This window comes from Drosophila simulans, chromosome 3L (genome assembly GCF_016746395.2).
Source record: "Drosophila simulans strain w501 chromosome 3L, Prin_Dsim_3.1, whole genome shotgun sequence".
In the NCBI taxonomy this organism is placed as follows: domain Eukaryota; kingdom Metazoa; phylum Arthropoda; class Insecta; order Diptera; family Drosophilidae; genus Drosophila; species Drosophila simulans.
In genome coordinates, this window is record NC_052522.2 from 2,026,283 (window position 1) to 2,051,718 (window position 25,436).

Here is a 25,436-nt window from a genome sequence, read left to right on the forward strand (position 1 = left end):
CAGCGGAAAAGAGAAGAGAAATATAGGTGGGAAAAGGCGTAACAATTGGAAATCAACGGTGTTTCAAGGGGGATAAACAAATGCGAAAGACACAGACAAAGGAGCAGAAGGTACTGCAGCAGGATTTGGTGGCTCCAACAACTCTCTTCTAGTAACTTACTTGTTTCAACGCTTTTTTGTGTGTCTGGTTTTGTTTTCTTATGTTTAACTGTTTTCTGAATTGTATCTTTAGTGTCATCTTGAGTAGATTTATCTTCTTGTGCGCTTGGTGTAATTTGTGCAGTGGCTGTGTCCTCGGGCTGTGCAGTTTGGGTTGGTGTAAGCTCTGGTATGTCAGTAGTGTCTACAGTGGTCTCTGTCGGTTCGTCCGGTACTTGCTGGTCTGTGTCTTCTGTCTTTGGAGTCTTGGGAGTCTTCGTTTTCTTGAGTTTCGGTGTGTCGGGTAGTACTGATATTGGTTGGGTTTTCTCAGGTTTTGGTTCTTCCGGAATGGAATCAGAAACAGCAAGTTTATCTGGTTTTTCTGGCATTTCTACCTTTTCATATTTTTCAAGGTCAACCTTTGGAATTTCTTCTTCAATTAGTTTCTTTACGTATTCGTGTAAATCGTCCTTTTTAACCTTTCTTACCGTTTTCTTGGGCTTTGGCGCCAGCTTTTCCTCAGGCTGTTCTAGATGTTCTTTGATAGACTGTGGGGAAGCTATTTCTGGTTCTTCGTCAACAATAACTGTAACAGAATCGTTGTCCTCGCTTTCAATTGTTGTAATCTTGAAAGTTGTTTGTTCCTCGGGCCCCACCTTCTTTAAAACTCGCTTGGTAGTCTTTTCATGAACCGGCTTGCCATCTTCAGTTATAACCTCTTTAACATCTACCTCTACGGGCTTAACTTCTAGAATTTGGACTGGTTTTTCGGGTTGCTCGGGAGCTTCTTCTTCGACAACTTTGACCTTTGCATATTGATCCTCAACAGGAGTTTCCTCATTCGGAACTTTTGTAGGCCTTGAAATTTTATCTTTTTTCGGCACTTCTTTGGGCGATTCGTCCAAAACGTCGATCGGACTATCCAATGGCTTATCCTTGACTATTGGTTCGAATTCGATTTTCTCATACTTTTCAAGCTCCGTCTTTGGTGTTTCCAAGTCAATTAACTTTTGTATGTAGTCATGTATATCATCCTTTTTAACCTTTTTGGTTTTCTTCTTAGGTTCTTTGGGTTTTTCATCTTGGTTCAATGGTTCTGGCTCATACTCTACAATAGTTATTTCTGCCTCAGGCTGATCATCTCTAACAACTTCAATAATCTCTATTTCACCTTCGCCAGCAGGTCGTCGCAACATTCGCTTCGTAGTAACTTGCTTATGTACTTTTCCGGTGTCATCTTTGGTTTCTTCTACGTTTGTTTCGCTTTGTATTACCTGAACTGTAAACGGCTTTTCTTCTTCAGGCTTCAGCTCATGTTGCGTTACTGATATTTCGTATTGCTCCGTAGAAGGCTGATTTGGTTTTTCGGCAGTTATTTTAGGAGACTTCTTCTTTTCAGGATGAGTATGCTTTTGCTCTTCTTCCTTAATAGAAACACAGAATTCCTGAACATCTGGGTTTTCCAGCTCAGAATCCTTATGTAAAGCCTCCAAAGGCTTTTCAACAGTGTCTTCTAACACTTTTTCCGCTAGAATTTTAGCTGAAGATATTGGTTTCTTTTTCTTCTCGGGTTTCTTAGTATCTTCAATTTGATCAACTATTTTTTCTGGTTCTTCTTCGATTGGTACTGATTCTACCACAGTTATAAGATTATCACTAACGGGAGAGTCCTCCGGAAAGGACTCAATTAAGAGAACTTCATCCTCGTGTGGCGTTTCTTCCTCAACGGAAGTGTGCTTATCTTTTATGGGCTTCTTTTTCCTCTTCTCAGAACTTGGTTTGGGAACGACATCCTCGATAACCACTAGGTCCACGGGCTCTTCCGTCTGTGGTGCCTCCTCCTCAATAACTCGTTTGACAAAGTCTTCAACTTCGACTTTCTTAATTTTCTTTGTACGTTTTTGTTTAACTGACGGTTGGTCTTGATCAGGTGTCTCCGTGGGAACGGTGGTCGTGACTGTTATTAAGGATTCGTTTGTATCCGTATCGATTTCCTCGACTATGTCATGAACTACTTCTACAGCGCCTCTATTCTGCTTTATCTTTTTAGTCCTAACCACCTTTTCTTTTACTTTTCCTTCTTCGTCTGGCTCCTGATAGCTTGCTACCGTTTCTTCAAGTACTACTATTTCGAATGGCTTTTCTTCTGGCTTTTCTGGAATAAATTCCTTAACAGCAACCGTTAGCTTTGGTTCGTCACTTCCAACTTCAGAGCATTCCGAAATCTTCACAGCGGGCTTATCCTCCATTGGCTCTTCAGTTTCTTCTTTCGGTTGCTCCTTAGATGGCTTGACCTTTTTGATAGGCTTTCTTTTCATTTTTATGGGCTCGTCCAAGTCTATTTTTTCATATTTTTCCAGCTCAGTTTTTGGAATATCTTGCTCAATAAGCTTCTGAATATAATCCTGAAGATCGTCTTTTGGAATCTTTTTCGCTTTACGGACTGTTTTCGCTTTTTTCTCCTCTGGAGCTTCCTTGGTCTTCTCTTGAACCCCCTCAGTAGTTACAATGACTTCATACTCTGGAGTGTCACCTGTATTAATTTCCACAATTTCAATAATTTCTTCCTTGGGGCCAACTTGCTTTTTGATTTTTCGTTTGGTTACACTTTGCTTCGTCGTTTCTCCTTTATCGTCGGTAACTTCTTTTTCCACTGCTTCGGTTTCGAGTTCTTCTACCTGGAAAATTGGTTCTTCAGAGGGTTTATCTTCTGCAGCTTCGGTTACGGCATTATCTTCAGGGATTGGTTCATCTATTATGCTTTCTGAAGATAGCACCCTTACCAGATAGTCTGGGCTTTTATCTACAGACGGCTGCTTGATGGACTTGGGCTTGCTTATCTTCTTGGGCTTTGGTTGTTTTTGTTCTTCACCGACGCTTTCTTCTTCTACACTGATGGTATATTCAAGCGGGTTTGAAGGCTTTTCTAAAGCGCACTCAATCGGTTGGTCTAAGTCTTCCTCAACCAACGCATCGTAATTGCTATTGTTGTCTTCTTGTTCAGTGGCTATGTGCGTTGTCGGAGATTTCTTCGGTTTTTTAGTTTTTTCCTTCGGGACCTTTTCGACATCACCTTCAACTAGGCCAACTGGAATCGGCTGTATAAATTCTTCGATAATATTAATTATATATTCTTCAACGTCATCCTTCTTTAACTGTTTTGGCTTTTTAACAATCTTTCTTTCATACTTCGGCTTTTCTTCAGAATCTAAGATCTCGTCGCTTGACAACTCAACAACTGTAACCTCAGCCGTGGGGTGATCCTCACTTGTTGTTTCCGTAATTTCAAAGATGTGATCTTTAGACCCCTTTCTCCGCGATACTTTTCGTTTCTTGACAGTAACTTCTTTAAGTGTTCCCTCCAGCGTAGGTTCAGCAACGACTTCAACAGTGTGATCATATGCTTCCAATGGAACAGGAGTCTCAACGACCTTTTTCTTTTTTAATGGCTTTTCTTTTTTAATGGGTTGATCCTCAGTAGGCTGTTTTATTGGCTTATCAGCTTCACCAAATTCATCAGAAATGTTAACAAGGTACTCGGAAGAATCGTCTGGCAGTTGTGGTATTTCCTTGATTTCGTCTAACAAAGTTTTTGGTTTTTCCATATCCTCAGGTTCTGGAACTATGTCCTCAACATTGAACTCGTGGATGGTTACTGGCAGCCCATCAATAACTTCAATGGTTTTTTTGTGGTGAGACTTGACCTTCTTCTTGGGCTTCTTCTTTGATTCCATTTCAGTTGGTTCATATTCTTCTAGAGGAGTTTTTGTGATTTCCTGTTCGATTAACTGTTGTATGTATTTGTCTAGATCGTCCTTAACAGGCTTCTTCTTTTTCACTTTCTGGAGAACTATGACTGGTTGATCGTCAGAGGCATCAGGAGAGCCCTCAGGAACCATTTCCGTAGTAGTTATTTCAATGTCGCCTTCTGGCTTGTTTTCTTCATAAGTTTCTTTTATTTCAATTATATACTCTTTAGGGCCTTCCTTTTTCTTAAGTTTCTTCGTTGTCTTAACTTGTTTCACTTCCTCTCCCATTTCGTTTACAATATTTTCTATGACCGTTTCAGGAGCCATTTCTTCTATAAGGATAACATTTTCTGGTGCCTTCACAATCGGCTTCTTGGGCGTCTTCGTTTTTGTTCTAGTTTCAAGTGCCTCTCCATCAGTAGGCTCAGGACTTTCAAAGCTTTGTGGCTCACAAAACTCTTCTAAAACATTAACGACATAGCTTTCGACGTCTTCAGGCTTCAATTTAATTGTTTTCTTGATTGGTTTCTTCTCCTTAGGTAGAATAATGTCTTCTTGAGACTTGTCACCACTGAGCTCGAGGATTGTAACTTCAGCCAAAGGTTCATCACTAGTTTTTGTCTCTATGATTTCGAATACTTGTTTTTTCGTACCTTGTTTGCGAGAAACCTTTTTCTTCTTAACCTCAATTTCCTTGGTTATGCCATCTTCTTCAGTAACTGGTACAATTTCAATGGATTCAGCAAGGTCCTCAATAATTGGTTTTTCGGTGTTCTCAGGCCATTGAGGCTCATTAAACTCTTCCAGAACATTAATGACATAGCTTTGGATATCTTCAGGCTTCAATTTTTTGGGTTTCTTTACTGTTTTCGTCTCTTGAGGTATAACAATGTCTTTCTTTAAGCCTTCTTCTGTTAGTTCTACAATTGTTACTTCAGCTAACGGTTCATCACTAGGTCTTGTTTCGATGATCTCAAAGATTTGTTCCTTTGGACCATGCTTGCGGGAAACCTTCTTTTTCTTAATTTCCACCTGTTTCGGTGTGCCGTCTTCTTCAAGTATTTGTACAACTTGCACATCCTCCGATATATCTTCAATTACTGGTTGTGGCTTGTCATCTGCGTCTTCCGGAAGTGTTTCGAATTGAGTGGGTTCAGTTAACTCTTCAAGGACTTTAATAACATAAGTATTGACATCTTCGGGCTTTAGTTTCTTTTGTTTTTTAATAGATTTCTTTTCTTGAGCTGCTAAGACTTCTTCTTGAGGCTGTTCTTCGGTAATCTCCACAACAGTAACTTCAGCCAAAGGTTCATCAATAGCTTTTGTTTCGGTGATCTCAAAGATTTGTTCCTTTGGACCATGCTTGCGGGAAACCTTCTTTTTCTTAATTTCCACCTGTTTCGGTGTGCCATCTTCTTCAATTATTTGTACAACCTGCACATCCTCCGATATATCCTCAATTATTGGTTGTTGCTTGTCATCTTCGTCTTCCGAAAGTGTTTCGAATTGAGTGGGTTCAGTTAACTCTTCAAGGACTTTAATAACATAAGTATTGACATCTTCGGGCTTTAGTTTCTTTTGTTTTTTAATAGATTTATTTTCTTGAGCTGCTAAGACTTCTTCTTCAGGCTTTTCTTCTGTAATCTCCACAACAGTAACTTCAGCCAAAGGTTCATCAATAGCTTTTGTTTCGGTGATTTCAAAGACTTGTTTCTTAGGACCATGTTTGCGGGATACCTTCTTTTTCTTTATTTCCACTTGTTTTGGTGTGCCGTCTTCTTCAATTATTTGTACAACCTGCACATCCTCCGATATTTCTTCAATTACCGGTTGAGGTTTGTCTTCTTCAGCGGTTTTAAACTTGAACGATTTTTCTTTCTTTGATTTAGGCTTCTCTTCTGTGACCTTAATTTTAAGATCTTTGGGAGCATCCTCTGCATTCTCATGATCAATTTCCTCTAGAGTGAATGCATCTGGCTTAAAGTCATCTTCATCAGGCTCACTCTCTTGTATTGTTACCTCAATTACAGTAATCGGAATGCCGTCGATAACCTCGGTAGTTTTTTTGTGATGTTTCTTGATTTTCCTTGCCTTTTTAGACTCTGGAGAGGTCTCTAGTACAGTAGCCTCAAATTCTTTATGATCTAGCTGAGGAATTTCTTGATCTATCAGTTTTTGAATATAATTGTCCAAGCTTTCGGTCTTCGGCTTCTTTTCCTGTACGATTTGTATCTTGTGGTCCTCCTGCGGCTTCGAATCAATTGATGGTGTTGTCTCAATGGTTCGAATGACAACATCTGCTTCTGGATTGTTATCTTCATATGTTTCAGTAACTTCGATTAAGTATTCCCTCGGCCCCGCTTTCTTTTTGATTTTTCTTTTGTTAGTGACGCGTACAATTTCCTTCCCGTCTTCATATATTTTTTCAGTGATAGGTTCCGGTGTTGACTCCTCAATACGAATGGTATAAAGCGATATAGGGCCAGGGAGAGATTCCTCCTTTTGCTTCTTTGTAGATTTCTTTTTGGATTTCGGCAAACTATCTTTCACGTCTACCAAATATTCATCAGCTTGGAGATTTTCATCATGTTCTGAAAGCTTTGAAGTATATTCCTCGATAGTTGAGTCTTCTGAGGTTGGAGTAGGTTCAAATTCAGATATTTTTATCTTTTTCTGATTATCAGTTTTCTTTTTCTTGTCTTTTGGAACGAGAACATCGTCCACGGATTTTATTTTTTCGGATAGAACAGGCTCTACTATTTCGTCCTCAACCACCGTAGTTGTAAATGAACCGATATCCTCTTTCTCCGAGCTTTCCCTGACAGGAGGTCTTGGAACATCTTCATATATATCAGAGAAGTGATCTAATGGAGCTTCCTCAACTACATTGACAATGAACTCCTTTAGTTTTTCTTTCTTCACCTTTCTGACAGATTTTTTCGGTGCTTCAGTAGTAGAAGGAGCAGGTCCGTCGATTGTATCACCAGAAACTTCTGTGGTTATAACTATGACCCTTGCTTCATCAGGCATGTCACCAGGTTTCTCGGTTTCAATTATTTCTATTTCGTACTGTTTCGAGTCCTTCTTAGCTCTGACCTTTCGTTTCCTTATTATTTTCTCATCTTCTAAGGCGATTACATCATTGGCCAATGGCATATTCTTGAAGTCTTCTTCAACTACCACAAAAGGTAGGCAATCACTTAAATCTGCCAAGACCTTATCCACGACCGGCACGATATCTTTTTCCGTTTCTTCAATGATTTTTTCTTGAGGACTTTCCGACTCAGTCTTGTTGATAAGGAACTCATCGTATTCTGGAACTGCTTCTTGTTCATGCATTTCTTTTTCTATTACAGATTTCTTTTCCACCGGTTTTTTGGTTTTTAATTTTTTGGTTGGCTCATGCTCTGTGACTCTAACTTGAAGAGTTTCGCCTTCATCAATTATTGGTTTCTCGGGCTTCGCCTTTAGCTTTTTCGGTTTCTTTGCTTTACCATCTACATCGATTTTTTCATATTTTTCTAGTTCAGTTACTGGTATTTCGGCATTGATCAGCTGCTGTATATATGCATCGAGCTCATTCTTTTTCATTTTTCTGGATTTCTTTTTTATCTTATCAGTTGTTATTTCTTCGCTGTCTCCTTCGGTATTTTCACTAGATATTACAGTTATTTCATAGAAAGGTTCTACACCGGGGGCCACCACGCCTTCGACAATTTCCACAACTTGGACTTCGTCGCCCTTTTCATGTCTTAAAATACGCTTCCTAGGCTTATCATTGTCCATCTCTGACGGCAATTCGGTCAGTTTTACCTCATAGAAATCTGACATGGTAGTCTCATAGACCTCCTGATTTGGTTCCTCCTGTAACTCTGTGACAAAATCATCCAATTCCTGCTTATTCATTCGCTTTACCTTTTTCTTAGCAATTGTGGTCGCTTTTTCGTCATCTCGAAGAATTTCTGAGCTTGTGACTGTAATTTCAAAGATTTGTTCATCGTTATCCACAGGAGAAAGTGGTACGATTTCAATTGTGTTATCTTCTTGTTCCGTCTTAACCTTAATCTTTCGCTTTTTCTTGGGTTCCTTTGCTATTGTTTCACTTAAAGGTACTGTTTCAGCTTGGGCGCCTTCGGGTTCCAGATCAAGCACTTCGAACTTATAAAATGGTTTTAGTTTGGTATCTGCCATATCGTCATCAGGCCTTTCACCTTGGCGTTTGCGCAGTTTAAGGTCATCTTCTGGGGTTTCTTCAAATTCCCTAGGTTGCCCTGGTAATATTTCGTACTGGTTTTTCTGTGGACTAGGTGTCACCTTCTTTTTCTTTTTATATATAGGCTTCTCCTGCGTGGAAGTATCTACAGACACAGATGTGTCGGATTCTTCTCGGATATCAGAGGTTCTTTCCATCTCTTCAAATTCAATGGGCTCAAATTGAAGTCCTTCCTGAGGCTTGGAACTCTTTTTGGTCTTCTTCTTCTTGACAACTTCCTCTTCCAGTTGTCTTACTGGCTTTTCACCGTCTTCAATCTCTGCGATATCAAGCTTTACTGGCTTCAAATTGACTTCCTCAGAAGCTTCCTCATTTTGTGGAACTTTGCCCTTTCCAATCTTAAGTTTCCTTGATTCATCCGGAGTTTCGCTCTTTTGCTTTTTGGCGCGTTTGTATTTCGGGTGCAATAGCTCCTTGTTCGATTTTTCGGAATGATCAGATTCATATGTACCTAGATCGGCTTCTTCAAGGTCAGCCTTTTCGGGCTTCGGATGCCTAAATTTCCTTGGGCGCAATTTCAGTACCTCTTCCGCTTCTTCAACATTTCGTGAAAGTTCTCCTACTTCGCGATTAGTTTCTAATTCGGTAACTACATACGGGAAACAGTATGGTGCATACGGTACAAATCTTATCCAGCTCTTCAACTTTTTGTTTTTAAATGAAGCTTCTGTCTTCTTCTTTTTCTCTTCCTGAGGACGTTGTTTAGGGGCTTTAAGTTTAAGCATTTGTGGGAACTCTACCACCGAACTGATTTCAACCATTTTGGGCTTTTTGAACTCAACTTTCTCAATTTTCATTGGAGTAAGCTTGAGTGGTTGCTTAAAAGAAGAGTCACGACGTGCCCTCTGTGGAAGTTCCATTTCTGTGCGTTGGTACGGTTGTAGAACAGTCTTTGGGATTTCTTGGTGTATGAGAAATTGTATGTAGTCATCCATTTCATCTCGTTTTGTTTTAACCACTTTCTTTTTCTTTGCCTTTTCCTTCTTTTCAATTGGTTTTTCATCGACAGCCTCTACCTGAACGTTACCCTGAACCTTTTTTGGTTTTCGTTTCATAGCTATCTTGTCAGTTTGTTCCCCTGTACCCTCATGAACAATAACAGTCTCGTCAACTTCCTCAATTGGAGTTTCTAGTGTCTTTTTCTGTTTTGGTGTTTTGTCTTTAGTTGGTTTTTGTAAGGCGTCTGCACTTGCCTCTTCAGGTTCAGTGATAGTGTACTCTTTGTAGTATTGGTCTGTTTAAGAAAAAATTATGTGTTTTGTGTTAGCACTAAACTAATTTTTAAATTTATATTTGCATTTTGTATAATGCTTTACAACACACAAACTTTGTATGGAGAACAAAGTTTTGCGCTTAGAGATGAGTTGGTTAGAAAACTGATTTGATTTAATTGCGGGTTAAGCTTTTATAAACCTAAACCACATTATAAAAAATATTTACAAAATATTTTGATAGTTTATATGGTCGAAAATTTGTGTTTAACCACTTAAAAGCAAAGTCAACATGTTTCGCTTTCTTTTTGTAAATTATGTTTAGTTTATAAAAGTTTAACCCATGTACGTATCACACTTAACGGTATATAGTTTTAAATTAATGTCCCACGTACATTAGATAAGTTAGTAGATATAAATTTGACAAAATATCGATCATGTTTTCATGTGTGCAGATTTGTTATGAAATATATGCCTATAAATCCTAGCCTGATAAATTTTTTCAACCTCACATTTTTTAAACGTTGAAAGTTACCTACAATTTTTTGTGCATGTATACATATTAAATACGTGTTTATAAAGAAAAAATCACCTGTTGGTTCGCTGACTTCGGTTATTTCAAGGTGTAATTGTGTTTTGTCTTCTGGAATGAGTTCTGTATCGCTGAGGACTTCCTCAACAACGATGCCTTCCTCCTGAGAAATTCGCTTGTTTTCAGTTTGTATGGTTGTTTCTCCATCTTCGTTTTGTACAGACTTAAATGTCGTAATGTAAACTGGGTGTTCCGTTTCTGTGTTATCGGCCTTTGGTTTATCCACTGTATTAAGGTATTTTTGTGTTTGTTTGTGTTTTGTAAAATGATCAAAAAAATATGTTATTGAATGCCTATTTCAAGTATTAAAAAATAACAGATATATAACAAAACAATTATGAAATGAAATGTTGAAGAAACAAAGATATTTTGCGTATACTTCAATTTGAGTGGTTTTTGCTACTTGAGTGTTTGAATTGTGTTTCTTTGTGTTCTTACCCTTATGCTTGTGTGGCTTTTGTTTGTGTTTTAAAACCTTTTCATCATCAAGTTTACTAATATCAATAATATCAGCAATATTTTCATCGCTAACAACTCGAATAAGCGAGATGGGCTCCTTGCCCTCTTCGTCAATTGTTTGAATTTGGAAATATTCATCGTCGTCTGGACCTCGCTTCTTAAATGTTCGTGTTTTGGTAGTTTTCTTTTTCGGCTTCTTATTTTCGTCTAATTCTTCGGTAAATACGGTTTCCTCGGGTAATTCTTCTATTGGTATGGGTGTGATTGATATCTCATCAGAAGGCACAACTTCTATGTTTACTGTAGTTAGTGGTTCCTTATCTTCCTCCTCTATTATATGGATTGTTGTAACTTCGTCAAGATCATCGTCTAGGCTCTTTTTGAAAGCTCGGGATTTAACGGTCTTTCTCTTTTTTTTTCCATCGGGCAAAATAACTTTTAGTTCTGTCACATGTTCGGGAAGCTCGATTAATTTACTGTCCTCTGGCTTCGATTCCGTTAAGGGCCTTTCTTGTATTTTAACAGAATATATAGGCTCCGCATTGTCTTGCTCAATAATTCCTATTTCAGTAACTTCCTCAGTGTTATCAAGTGCAGGTTTTTTCATGATACGCTTCTTGGTTTTGATCTTTTGTAAACGGCCTTCTTCATCAACAGCCTCAGACTCAATAACTTCATCAGGTAACACAACTACTTCAGATAGCCTTTCTTCGGGAAGCTCTGGGAATGGGATATTAAACTTCTCTACTGATACTGTAGTTTGTGGTGTTTTCTCATACTCCTCAACGGTTTGAACTTTTGTCACCTCCATGTTCGGACCTTGAATTTTTTTAATGATTCTTGTTTTAATAACAGTTTTGGTTGGAGTTCCATCTTCTTTTTCTGAAAGTATAACTGATTTCCGCTCAGGCAATTCAAATACCGTTACAGCGTCTTCGGGTTTTTGAACGATAACCCTTTTTTTAAGTTGAACTTTGCCTACACTGGGAGCACTTAATTCAGTTTCTTCGACTGTTACCGTTGTTTCTGCTTTCTTGTCGTCTTCCTCGACGGTTTCAATTGTGGTGACCTCTTGCTTGTCACCCTTGACCTTCTTAATAACGCGAGTGCGGATCTTCTTCTTCTTAGGCTTGCCATCTTCCGTTATGGTTTCGACCACGCGAACCTCCTCTGGAAGCTCTTGAATTTCCTCAGGTTTCTCTTCTTCAAACGGAAGTTCTTCAACGGTAACCGTTGTTTCAGGTAGCTTGTCGTCCTCCTCGACGGTTTCAATCTTGGTGACTTCTTGCTTGTCACCCTTGACCTTCTTAATAACGCGAGTACGGATCTTCTTCTTCTTAGGCTTGCCATCTTCCGTTATGGTTTCGACCACGCGAACCTCCTCTGGAAGCTCTTGAATTTCCTCAGGTTTCTCTTCTTCAAACGGAAGTTCTTCAACAGTGACCGTTGTTTCGGGTTGCTTGTCGTCCTCCTCGACGGTTTCAATCTTTGTGACTTCTTGCTTGTCACCCTTGACCTTCTTAATAAGGCGAGTACGGATCTTCTTCTTCTTAGGCTTGCCATCTTCCGTTATGGTTTCGACCACGCGAACCTCCTCTGGAAGCTCTTGAATTTCTTCAGGTTTCTCTTCTTCAAACGGAAGTTCTTCAACAGTAACCGTTGTTTCGGGTTGCATGTCGTCCTCCTCGACGGTTTCAATCTTGGTGACTTCTTGCTTGTCACCCTTGACCTTCTTAATAACGCGAGTACGGATCTTCTTCTTCTTAGGCTTGCCATCTTCCGTTATGGTTTCGACCACGCGAACCTCCTCTGGAAGCTCTTGAATTTCCTCAGGTTTCTCTTCTTCAAACGGAAGTTCTTCAACGGTAACCGTTGTTTCAGGTTGCTTGTCGTCCTCCTCGACGGTTTCAATCTTTGTGACTTCTTGCTTGTCACCCTTGACCTTCTTAATAACGCGAGTACGGATCTTCTTCTTCTTAGGCTTGCCATCTTCCGTTATGGTTTCGACCACGCGAACCTCCTCTGGAAGCTCTTGAATTTCCTCAGGTTTCTCTTCTTCAAACGGAAGTTCTTCAACAGTAACCGTTGTTTCGGGTTGCATGTCGTCCTCCTCGACGGTTTCAATCTTGGTGACTTCTTGCTTGTCACCCTTGACCTTCTTAATAACGCGAGTACGGATCTTCTTCTTCTTAGGCTTGCCATCTTCCGTTATGGTTTCGACCACACGAATCTCCTCTGGAAGCTCTTGAATTTCCTCAGGTTTCTCTTCTTCAAACGGAAGTTCTTCAACAGTAACCGTTGTTTCGGGTTGCTTGTCGTCCTCCTCGACGGTTTCAATCTTAGTGACTTCTTGCTTGTCACCCTTGACCTTCTTAATAACGCGAGTACGGATCTTCTTCTTCTTAGGTTTGCCATCTTCCGTTATGGTTTCGACCACGCGAACCTCCTCTGGAAGCTCTTGAATTTCCTCAGGCTTTTCTTCTTCAAACGGAAGTTCTTCAACAGTAACCGTTGTTTCGGGTTGCCTGTCGTCCTCCTCGACGGTTTCAATCTTGGTGACTTCTTGCTTGTCACCCTTGACCTTCTTAATAACGCGAGTACGGATCTTCTTCTTCTTAGGCTTGCCATCTTCCGTTATGGTTTCGACCACACGAATCTCCTCTGGAAGCTCTTGAATTTCCTCAGGTTTCTCTTCTTCAAACGGAAGTTCTTCAACAGTAACCGTTGTTTCGGGTTGCTTGTCGTCCTCCTCGACGGTTTCAATCTTGGTGACTTCTTGCTTGTCACCCTTGACCTTCTTAATAACGCGAGTACGGATCTTCTTCTTCTTAGGCTTGCCATCTTCCGTTATGGTTTCGACCACTCGAACCTCCTCTGGAAGCTCTTGAATTTCCTCAGGTTTCTCTTCTTCAAACGGAAGTTCTTCAACAGTAACCGTTGTTTCGGGTTGCTTGTCGTCCTCCTCGACGGTTTCAATCTTGGTGACTTCTTGCTTGTTACCCTTGACCTTCTTAATAACGCGAGTACGGATCTTCTTCTTCTTAGGCTTGCCATCTTCCGTTATGGTTTCGACCACTCGAACCTCCTCTGGAAGCTCTTGAATTTCCTCAGGTTTCTCTTCTTCAAACGGAAGTTCTTCAACGGTAACCGTTGTTTCAGGTTGCTTGTCGTCCTCCTCGACGGTTTCAATCTTGGTGACTTCTTGCTTGTCACCCTTGACCTTCTTAATAACGCGAGTACGGATCTTCTTCTTCTTAGGCTTGCCATCTTCCGTTATGGTTTCGACCACGCGAACCTCCTCTGGAAGCTCTTGAATTTCCTCAGGTTTCTCTTCTTCAAACGGAAGTTCTTCAACGGTAACCGTTGTTTCAGGTTGCTTGTCGTCCTCCTCGACGGTTTCAATCTTGGTGACTTCTTGCTTGTCACCCTTGACCTTCTTAATAACGCGAGTACGGATCTTCTTCTTCTTAGGCTTGCCATCTTCCGTTATGGTTTCGACCACTCGAACCTCCTCTGGAAGCTCTTGAATTTCCTCAGGTTTCTCTTCTTCAAACGGAAGTTCTTCAACAGTAACCGTTGTTTCGGGTTGCTTGTCGTCCTCCTCGACGGTTTCAATCTTGGTGACTTCTTGCTTGTCACCCTTGACCTTCTTAATAACGCGAGTACGGATCTTCTTCTTCTTAGGCTTGCCATCTTCCGTTATGGTTTCGACCACTCGAACCTCCTCTGGAAGCTCTTGAATTTCCTCAGGTTTCTCTTCTTCAAACGGAAGTTCTTCAACGGTAACCGTTGTTTCAGGTTGCTTGTCGTCCTCCTCGACGGTTTCAATCTTGGTGACTTCTTGCTTGTCACCCTTGACCTTCTTAATAACGCGAGTACGGATCTTCTTCTTCTTAGGCTTGCCATCTTCCGTTATGGTTTCGACCACGCGAACCTCCTCTGGAAGCTCTTGAATTTCTTCAGGTTTCTCTTCTTCAAACGGAAGTTCTTCAACAGTAACCGTTGTTTCGGGTTGCTTGTCGTCCTCCTCGACGGTTTCAATCTTGGTGACTTCTTGCTTGTCACCCTTGACCTTCTTAATAACGCGAGTACGGATCTTCTTCTTCTTAGGCTTGCCATCTTCAGTTATGGTTTCGACCACACGAATCTCCTCTGGAAGCTCTTGAATTTCCTCAGGTTTCTCTTCTTCAAACGGAAGTTCTTCAACAGTAACCGTTGTTTCGGGTTGCTTGTCGTCCTCTTCGACGGTTTCAATCTTGGTGACTTCTTGCTTGTCACCCTTGACCTTCTTAATAACGCGAGTACGGATCTTCTTCTTCTTAGGCTTGCCATCTTCCGTTATGGTTTCGACCACACGAATCTCCTCTGGAAGCTCTTGAATTTCCTCAGGTTTCTCTTCTTCAAACGGAAGTTCTTCAACAGTAACCGTTGTTTCGGGTTGCTTGTCGTCCTCCTCGACGGTTTCAATCTTGGTGACTTCTTGCTTGTCACCCTTGACCTTCTTAATAACGCGAGTACGGATCTTCTTCTTCTTAGGCTTGCCATCTTCCGTTATGGTTTCGACCACACGAATCTCCTCTGGAAGCTCTTGAATTTCCTCAGGTTTCTCTTCTTCAAACGGAAGTTCTTCAACAGTAACCGTTGTTTCGGGTTGCTTGTCGTCCTCCTCGACGGTTTCAATCTTAGTGACTTCTTGCTTGTCACCCTTGACCTTCTTAATAACGCGAGTACGGATCTTCTTCTTCGTAGGCTTGCCATCTTCCGTTATGGTTTCGACGACGCGAATCTCCTCGGGAATCTCTTGAATTTCCTCAGGTTTCTCTTCTTCAAACGGAAGTTCTTCAACAGTAACCGTTGTTTCAGGTTGCTTGTCGTCCTCCTCGACGGTTTCAATCTTGGTGACTTCTTGCTTGTCACCCTTGACCTTCTTAATAACGCGAGTACGGATCTTCTTCTTCTTAGGCTTGCCATCTTCCGTTATGGTTTCGACCACGCGAACCTCCTCTGGAAGCTCTTGAATTTCCTCAGGTTTCTCTTCTTCAAACGGAAGTTCTTCAACAGTAACCGTTGTTTCGGGTTGCCTGTCGTCCTCCTCGACGGTTTCAATCTTGGTGACTTCTTGCTTGTCACCCTTGACCTTCTTAATAACGCGAGTACGGATCTTCTTCTTCTTAGGCTTGCCATCTTCCGTTATGGTTTCGACCACGCGAACCTCCTCTGGAAGCTCTTGAATTTCCTCAGGTTTCTCTTCTTCAAACGGAAGTTCTTCAACAGTAACCGTTGTTTCAGGTTGCTTGTCGTCCTCCTCGACGGTTTCAATCTTGGTGACTTCTTGCTTGTCACCCTTGACCTTCTTAATAACGCGAGTTCGGATCTTCTTCTTCGTAGGCTTGCCATCTTCCGTTATGGTTTCGACCACGCGTACCTCCTCTGGAAGCTCTTGAATTTCCTCAGGTTTCTCTTCTTCAAACGGAAGTTCTTCAACAGTGACCGTTGTTTCAGGTTGCTTGTCGTCCTCCTCGACGGTTTCAATCTTGGTGACTTCTTGCTTGTCACCCTTGACCTTCTTAATAACGCGAGTACGGATCTTCTTCTTCTTAGGCTTGCCATCTTCCGTTATGGTTTCGACCACGCGAACCTCCTCTGGAAGCTCTTGAATTTCCTCAGGTTTCTCTTCTTCAAACGGAAGTTCTTCAACAGTAACCGTTGTTTCGGGTTGCTTGTCGTCCTCCTCGACGGTTTCAATCTTAGTGACTTCTTGCTTGTCACCCTTGACCTTCTTAATAACGCGAGTACGGATCTTCTTCTTCTTAGGCTTGCCATCTTCCGTTATGGTTTCGACCACACGAATCTCCTCTGGAAGCTCTTGAATTTCCTCAGGTTTCTCTTCTTCAAACGGAAGTTCTTCAACAGTAACCGTTGTTTCGGGTTGCTTGTCGTCCTCCTCGACGGTTTCAATCTTAGTGACTTCTTGCTTGTCACCCTTGACCTTCTTAATAACGCGAGTACGGATCTTCTTCTTCTTAGGTTTGCCATCTTCCGTTATGGTTTCGACCACGCGAACCTCCTCTGGAAGCTCTTGAATTTCCTCAGGCTTTTCTTCTTCAAACGGAAGTTCTTTAACAGTAACCGTTGTTTCGGGTTGCCTGTCGTCCTCCTCGACGGTTTCAATCTTGGTGACTTCTTGCTTGTCACCCTTGACCTTCTTAATAACGCGAGTACGGATCTTCTTCTTCTTAGGCTTGCCATCTTCCGTTATGGTTTCGACCACACGAATCTCCTCTGGAAGCTCTTGAATTTCCTCAGGTTTCTCTTCTTCAAACGGAAGTTCTTCAACAGTAACCGTTGTTTCGGGTTGCATGTCGTCCTCCTCGACGGTTTCAATCTTGGTGACTTCTTGCTTGTCACCCTTGACCTTCTTAATAACGCGAGTACGGATCTTCTTCTTCTTAGGCTTGCCATCTTCCGTTATGGTTTCGACCACACGAACCTCCTCTGGAAGCTCTTGAATTTCCTCAGGTTTCTCTTCTTCAAACGGAAGTTCTTCAACAGTAACCGTTGTTTCGGGTTGCATGTCGTCCTCCTCGACGGTTTCAATCTTGGTGACTTCTTGCTTGTCACCCTTGACCTTCTTAATAACGCGAGTACGGATCTTCTTCTTCTTAGGTTTGCCATCTTCCGTTATGGTTTCGACCACACGAATCTCCTCTGGAAGCTCTTGAATTTCCTCAGGTTTCTCTTCTTCAAACGGAAGTTCTTCAACAGTAACCGTTGTTTCGGGTTGCATGTCGTCCTCCTCGACGGTTTCAATCTTGGTGACTTCTTGCTTGTCACCCTTGACCTTCTTAATAACGCGAGTACGGATCTTCTTCTTCTTAGGCTTGCCATCTTCCGTTATGGTTTCGACCACACGAACCTCCTCTGGAAGCTCTTGAATTTCCTCAGGTTTCTCTTCTTCAAACGGAAGTTCTTCAACAGTAACCGTTGTTTCGGGTTGCATGTCGTCCTCCTCGACGGTTTCAATCTTGGTGACTTCTTGCTTGTCACCCTTGACCTTCTTAATAACGCGAGTACGGATCTTCTTCTTCTTAGGCTTGCCATCTTCCGTTATGGTTTCGACCACACGAACCTCCTCTGGAAGCTCTTGAATTTCCTCAGGTTTCTCTTCTTCAAACGGAAGTTCTTCAACAGTAACCGTTGTTTCGGGTTGCATGTCGTCCTCCTCGACGGTTTCAATCTTGGTGACTTCTTGCTTGTCACCCTTGACCTTCTTAATAACGCGAGTACGGATCTTCTTCTTCTTAGGCTTGCCATCTTCCGTTATGGTTTCGACCACACGAATCTCCTCTGGAAGCTCTTGAATTTCCTCAGGTTTCTCTTCTTCAAACGGAAGTTCTTCAACAGTAACCGTTGTTTCGGGTTGCATGTCGTCCTCCTCGACGGTTTCAATCTTGGTGACTTCTTGCTTGTCACCCTTGACCTTCTTAATAACGCGAGTACGGATCTTCTTCTTCTTAGGTTTGCCATCTTCCGTTATGGTTTCGACCACGCGAACCTCCTCTGGAAGCTCTTGAATTTCCTCAGGCTTTTCTTCTTCAAACGGAAGTTCTTCAACAGTAACCGTTGTTTCGGGTAGCCTGTCGTCCTCCTCGACGGTTTCAATCTTGGTGACTTCTTGCTTGTCACCCTTGACCTTCTTAATAACGCGAGTACGGATCTTCTTCTTCTTAGGCTTGCCATCTTCCGTTATGGTTTCGACCACACGAATCTCCTCTGGAAGCTCTTGAATTTCCTCAGGTTTCTCTTCTTCAAACGGAAGTTCTTCAATACTAACCGTTGTTTCGGGTTGCATGTCGTCCTCCTCGACGGTTTCAATCTTAGTGACTTCTTGCTTGTCACCCTTGACCTTCTTAATAACGCGAGTACGGATCTTCTTCTTAGGTTTGCCATCTTCCGTTATGGTTTCGACCACGCGAACCTCCTCTGGAAGCTCTTGAATTTCCTCAGGCTTTTCTTCTTCAAACGGAAGTTCTTCAACAGTAACCGTTGTTTCGGGTTGCCTGTCGTCCTCCTCGACGGTTTCAATCTTGGTGACTTCTTGCTTGTCACCCTTGACCTTCTTAATAACGCGAGTACGGATCTTCTTCTTCTTAGGCTTGCCATCTTCTGTTATGGTTTCGACCACACGAATCTCCTCTGGAAGCTCTTGAATTTCCTCAGGTTTCTCTTCTTCAAACGGAAGTTCTTCAACAGAAACCGTTGTTTCGGGTTGCATGTCGTCCTCCTCGACGGTTTCAATCTTGGTGACTTCTTGCTTGTCACCCTTGACCTTCTTAATAACTCGAGTACGGATTTTCTTCTTCTTAGGCTTGCCATCTTCCGTTATGGTTTCGACCACGCGAACCTCCTCTGGAAGCTCTTGAATTTCCTCAGGTTTCTCTTCTTCAAACGGAAGTTCTTCAACAGTAACCGTTGTTTCGGGTTGCTTGTCGTCCTCCTCGACGGTTTCAATCTTAGTGACTTCTTGCTTGTCACCCTTGACCTTCTTAATAACGCGAGTACGGATCTTCTTCTTCTTAGGTTTGCCATCTTCCGTTATGGTTTCGACCACGCGAACCTCCTCTGGAAGCTCTTGAATTTCCTCAGGCTTTTCTTCTTCAAACGGAAGTTCTTCAACAGTAACCGTTGTTTCGGGTTGCCTGTCGTCCTCCTCGACGGTTTCAATCTTGGTGACTTCTTGCTTGTCACCCTTGACCTTCTTAATAACGCGAGTACGGATCTTCTTCTTCTTAGGCTTGCCATCTTCCGTTATGGTTTCGACCACACGAATCTCCTCTGGAAGCTCTTGAATTTCCTCAGGTTTCTCTTCTTCAAACGGAAGTTCTTCAACAGTAACCGTTGTTTCGGGTTGCATGTCGTCCTCCTCGACGGTTTCAATCTTGGTGACTTCTTGCTTGTCACCCTTGACCTTCTTAATAACGCGAGTACGGATCTTCTTCTTCTTAGGTTTGCCATCTTCCGTTATGGTTTCGACCACGCGAACCTCCTCTGGAAGCTCTTGAATTTCCTCAGGCTTTTCTTCTTCAAACGGAAGTTCTTCAACAGTAACCGTTGTTTCGGGTTGCCTGTCGTCCTCCTCGACGGTTTCAATCTTGGTGACTTCTTGCTTGTCACCCTTGACCTTCTTAATAACGCGAGTACGGATCTTCTTCTTCTTAGGCTTGCCATCTTCCGTTATGGTTTCGACCACACGAATCTCCTCTGGAAGCTCTTGAATTTCCTCAGGTTTCTCTTCTTCAAACGGAAGTTCTTCAACAGTAACCGTTGTTTCAGGTTGCATGTCGTCCTCCTCGACGGTTTCAATCTTGGTGACTTCTTGCTTGTCACCCTTGACCTTCTTAATAACGCGAGTACGGATCTTCTTCTTCTTAGGCTTGCCATCTTCCGTTATGGTTTCGACCACGCGAACCTCCTCTGGAAGCTCTTGAATTTCCTCAGGTTTCTCATCTTCAAACGGAAGTTCTTCAACAGTAACCGTTGTTTCTGGTTGCTTGTCGTCCTCCTCGACGGTTTCAATCTTGGTGACTTCTTGCTTGTCACCCTTGACCTTCTTAATAACGCGAGTACGGATCTTCTTCTTCTTAGGCTTGCCATCTTCCGTTATGGTTTCGACCACGCGAACCTCCTCTGGAAGCTCTAGAATTTCCTCAGGTTTCTCTTCTTCAAACGGAAGCTCTTCAACAGTAACCGTTGTTTCGGGTTGCTTGTCGTCCTCCTCGACGCTTTCAATCTTTGTGACTTCTTGCTTGTCACCCTTGACCTTCTTAATAACGCGAGTACGGATCTTCTTCTTCTTAGGCTTGCCATCTTCCGTTATGGTTTCGACCACGCGTATCTCCTCTGGAAGCTCTTGAATTTCCTCAGGCTTTTCTTCTTCAAACGGAAGTTCTTCAACAGTAACCGTTGTTTCGGGTTGCCTGTCGTCCTCCTCGACGGTTTCAATCTTGGTGACTTCTTGCTTGTCACCCTTGACCTTCTTAATAACGCGAGTACGGATCTTCTTCTTCTTAAGCTTGCCATCTTCCGTTATGGTTTCGACCACACGAATCTCCTCTGGAAGCTCTTGAATTTCCTCAGGTTTCTCTTCTTTAAACGGAAGTTCTTCAACAGTAACCGTTGTTTCGGGTTGCTTGTCGTCCTCCTCGACGGTTTCAATCTTTGTAACTTCTTGCTTGTCACCCTTGACCTTCTTAATAAGGCGAGTACGGATCTTCTTCTTCTTAGGCTTGCCATCTTCCGTTATGGTTTCGACCACGCGTACCTCCTCTGGAAGCTCTTGAATTTCCTCAGGCTTCTCTTCTTCAAACGGAAGTTCTTCAACAGTGACCGTTGTTTCAGGTTGCTTGTCGTCCTCCTCGACGGTTTCAATCTTGGTGACTTCTTGCTTGTCACCCTTGACCTTCTTAATAACGCGAGTACGGATCTTCTTCTTCTTAGGCTTGCCATCTTCCGCTACTGTTTCGACCACGCGAACCTCCTCTGGAAGCTCTTGAATTTCCTCAGGTTTCTCTTCTTCAAACGGAAGTTCTTCAACAGTGACCGTTGTTTCAGGTTGCTTGTCGTCCTCCTCGACGGTTTCAATCTTTGTGACTTCTTGCTTGTCACCCTTGACCTTCTTAATAACGCGAGTACGGATCTTCTTCTTCTTAGGCTTGCCATCTTCCGTTATGGTTTCGACCACGCGAACCTCCTCTGGAAGCTCTTGAATTTCCTCAGGCTTCTCTTCTTCAAACGGAAGTTCTGCAACAGTAACCGTTGTTTCGGGTTGCTTGTCGTCCTCCTCGACGGTTTCAATCTTAGTGACTTCTTGCTTGTCACCCTTGACCTTCTTAATAACGCGAGTACGGATCTTCTTCTTCTTAGGCTTGCCATCTTCCGTTATGGTTTCGACCACACGAATCTCCTCTGGAAGCTCTTGAATTTCCTCAGGTTTCTCTTCTTCAAACGGAAGTTCTTCAACAGTAACCGTTGTTTCGGGTTGCTTGTCGTCCTCCTCGACGGTTTCAATCTTAGTGACTTCTTGCTTGTCACCTTTGACCTTCTTAATAACGCGAGTACGGATCTTCTTCTTCTTAGGTTTGCCATCTTCCGATATGGTTTCGACCACGCGAACCTCCTCTGGAAGCTCTTGAATTTCCTCAGGCTTTTCTTCTTCAAACGGAAGTTCTTCAACAGTGACCGTTGTTTCAGGTTGATTGTCGTCCTCCTCGACGGTTTCAATCTTTGTGACTTCTTGCTTGTCACCCTTGACCTTCTTAATAACGCGAGTACGGATCTTCTTCTTCTTAGGCTTGCCATCTTCCGTTATGGTTTCGACCACGCGAACCTCCTCTGGAAGCTCTTGAATTTCCTCAGGTTTCTCTTCTTCAAACGGAAGTTCTTCAACAGTAACCGTTGTTTCGGGTTGCTTGTCGTCCTCCTCGACGGTTTCAATCTTTGTGACTTCTTGCTTGTCACCCTTGACCTTCTTAATAAGGCGAGTACGGATCTTCTTCTTCTTAGGCTTGCCATCTTCCGTTATGGTTTCGACCACGCGAACCTCCTCTGGAAGCTCTTGAATTTCCTCAGGCTTCTCTTCTTCAAACGGAAGTTCTTCAACAGTAACCGTTGTTTCGGGTTGCTGGTCGTCCTCCTCGACGGTTTCAATCTTAGTGACTTCTTGCTTGTCACCCTTGACCTTCTTAATAACGCGAGTACGGATCTTCTTCTTCTTAGGCTTGCCATCTTCCGTTATGGTTTCGACCACACGAATCTCCTCTGGAAGCTCTTGAATTTCCTCAGGTTTCTCTTCTTCAAACGGAAGTTCTTCAACAGTAACCGTTGTTTCGGGTTGCTTGTCGTCCTCCTCGACGGTTTCAATCTTAGTGACTTCTTGCTTGTCACCCTTGACCTTCTTAATAACGCGAGTACGGATCTTCTTCTTCTTAGGTTTGCCATCTTCCGTTATGGTTTCGACCACGCGAACCTCCTCTGGAAGCTCTTGAATTTCCTCAGGCTTTTCTTCTTCAAACGGAAGTTCTTCAACAGTAACCGTTGTTTCGGGTTGCCTGTCGTCCTCCTCGACGGTTTCAATCTTGGTGACTTCTTGCTTGTCACCCTTGACCTTCTTAATAACGCGAGTACGGATCTTCTTCTTCTTAGGCTTGCCATCTTCCGTTATGGTTTCGACCACACGAATCTCCTCTGGAAGCTCTTGAATTTCCTCAGGTTTCTCTTCTTCAAACGGAAGTTCTTCAACAGTAACCGTTGTTTCGGGTTGCATGTCGTCCTCCTCGACGGTTTCAATCTTGGTGACTTCTTGCTTGTCACCCTTGACCTTCTTAATAACGCGAGTACGGATCTTCTTCTTCTTAGGTTTGCCATCTTCCGTTATGGTTTCGACCACACGAACCTCCTCTGGAAGCTCTTGAATTTCCTCAGGTTTCTCTTCTTCAAACGGAAGTTCTTCAACAGTAACCGTTGTTTCGGGTTGCTTGTCGTCCTCCTCGACGGTTTCAATCTTAGTTACTTCTTGCTTGTCACCCTTGACCTTCTTAATAACGCGAGTACGGATCTTCTTCTTCTTAGGCTTGCCACCTTCCGTTATGGTTTCGACCACACGAATCTCCTCTGGAAGCTCTTGAATTTCCTCAGGTTTCTCTTCTTCAAACGGAAGTTCTTCAACAGTAACCGTTGTTTCGGGTTGCTTGTCGTCCTCCTCGACGGTTTCAATCTTTGTGACTTCTTGCTTGTCACCCTTGACCTTCTTAATAACGCGAGTACGGATCTTCTTCTTCTTAGGCTTGCCATCTTCCGTTATGGTTTCGACCACGCGAACCTCCTCTGGAAGCTCTTGAATTTCCTCAGGTTTCTCTTCTTCAAACGGAAGTTCTTCAACAGTGACCGTTGTTTCAGGTTGCTTGTCGTCCTCCTCGACGGTTTTAATCTTGGTGACTTCTTGCTTGTCACCCTTGACCTTCTTAATAACGCGAGTACGGATCTTCTTCTTCTTAGGCTTGCCATCTTCCGTTATGGTTTCGACCACGCGAACCTCCTCTGGAAGCTCTTGAATTTCCTCAGGTTTCTCTTCTTCAAACGGAAGTTCTTCAACAGTAACCGTTGTTTCGGGTTGCTTGTCGTCCTCCTCGACGGTTTCAATCTTTGTGACTTCTTGCTTGTCACCCTTGACCTTCTTAATAAGGCGAGTACGGATCTTCTTCTTCTTAGGCTTGCCATCTTCCGTTATGGTTTCGACCACGCGAACCTCCTCTGGAAGCTCTTGAATTTCCTCAGGCTTCTCTTCTTCAAACGGAAGTTCTTCAACAGTAACCGTTGTTTCGGGTTGCTTGTCGTCCTCCTCGACGGTTTCAATCTTAGTGACTTCTTGCTTGTCACCCTTGACCTTCTTAATAACGCGAGTACGGATCTTCTTCTTCTTAGGCTTGCCATCTTCCGTTATGGTTTCGACCACACGAATCTCCTCTGGAAGCTCTTGAATTTCCTCAGGTTTCTCTTCTTCAAACGGAAGTTCTTCAACAGTAACCGTTGTTTCGGGTTGCTTGTCGTCCTCCTCGACGGTTTCAATCTTAGTGACTTCTTGCTTGTCACCCTTGACCTTCTTAATAACGCGAGTACGGATCTTCTTCTTCTTAGGCTTGCCATCTTCCGTTATGGTTTCGACCACGCGAACCTCCTCTGGAAGCTCTTGAATTTCCTCAGGTTTCTCTTCTTCAAACGGAAGTTCTTCAACAGTAACCGTTGTTTCGGGTTGCTTGTCGTCCTCCTCGACGGTTTTAATCTTGGTGACTTCTTGCTTGTCACCCATGACCTTCTTAATAACGCGAGTACGGATCTTCTTCTTCTTAGGCTTGCCATCTTCCGTTATGGTTTCGACCACGCGTACCTCCTCTGGAAGCTCTTGAATTTCCTCAGGTTTCTCTTCTTCAAACGGAAGTTCTTCAACAGTGACCGTTGTTTCGGGTTGCTTGTCGTCCTCCTCGACGGTTTCAATCTTTGTGACTTCTTGCTTGTCACCCTTGACCTTCTTAATAACGCGAGTACGGATCTTCTTCTTCTTAGGCTTGCCATCTTCCGTTATGGTTTCGACCACGCGAACCTCCTCTGGAAGCTCTTGAATTTCCTCAGGTTTCTCTTCTTCAAACGGAAGTTCTTCAACAGTGACCGTTGTTTCAGGTTGCTTGTCGTCCTCCTCGACGGTTTCAATCTTGGTGACTTCTTGCTTGTCACCCTTGACCTTCTTAATAACGCGAGTACGGATCTTCTTCTTCTTAGGCTTGCCATCTTCCGTTATGGTTTCGACCACGCGAACCTCCTCTGGAAGCTCTTGAATTTCCTCAGGTTTATCTTCTTCAAACGGAAGTTCTTCAACAGTAACCGTTGTTTCGGGTTGCTTGTCGTCCTCCTCGACGGTTTCAATCTTTGTGACTTCTTGCTTGTCACCCTTGACCTTCTTAATAACGCGAGTACGGATCTTCTTCTTCTTAGGCTTGCCATCTTCCGTTATGGTTTCGACCACGCGAACCTCCTCTGGAAGCTCTTGAATTTCCTCAGGTTTCTCTTCTTCAAACGGAAGTTCTTCAACAGTAACCGTTGTTTCGGGTTGCTTGTCGTCCTCCTCGACGGTTTCAATCTTTGTGACTTCTTGTTTATTACCCTTAACCTTTTTTATCAAACGAGTTCGAATCACCTTGTTTTTCGGGGAGCCGTCTTCAGATATTGTTTCAATAGTTTTTATAATTTCAGGCGATTCTGTGATTTGATTCGTGCTGGATGCTAGTATTTGTGTTGGTGTTTTTTGTTTTATGTGTGTTGTGTCTGTGGCTTGATTTGTATCTGTGTAAAAAAGTGTGCATTTAGTATATTGTATTGTATTGCTATTGTGGCATTGCTTTGTTTTGTGTAATATGTGCTTTGGGTTCGAAGGGACGGTGCTAGTGAAAGTAATACGCCTT

At 42.7% G+C, this 25,436-nt stretch overlaps 1 protein-coding gene across 14 annotated transcripts in view; it reads right to left on the reverse strand.

Moving 5' to 3' along the window:
* Nucleotides 1-25,436, reverse strand: part of LOC6736448 (titin) — a 114,616-nt gene that overhangs the window by 12,862 nt on the left and 76,318 nt on the right. For 10 of the 14 annotated variants that reach the window (XM_044923058.1, XM_044923059.1, XM_044923055.1 and 7 more), the window contains 2 exons: nt 9,967-10,191; nt 161-9,397 (listed from right to left, as the gene is read on the reverse strand). The exons of 1 other annotated variant lie outside the window; for it this stretch is intronic. In XM_044923058.1, coding sequence (XP_044778993.1) covers nt 161-9,397; nt 9,967-10,191 — 9,462 coding nt within the window. Of the gene's footprint in view, nt 1-160; nt 9,398-9,966; nt 10,192-10,404; nt 16,415-23,866; nt 25,416-25,436 lie in introns of those variants that run through there. 3 more of the 14 variants (XM_044923067.1, XM_044923061.1, XM_044923064.1) reach the window with 3 other exon arrangements.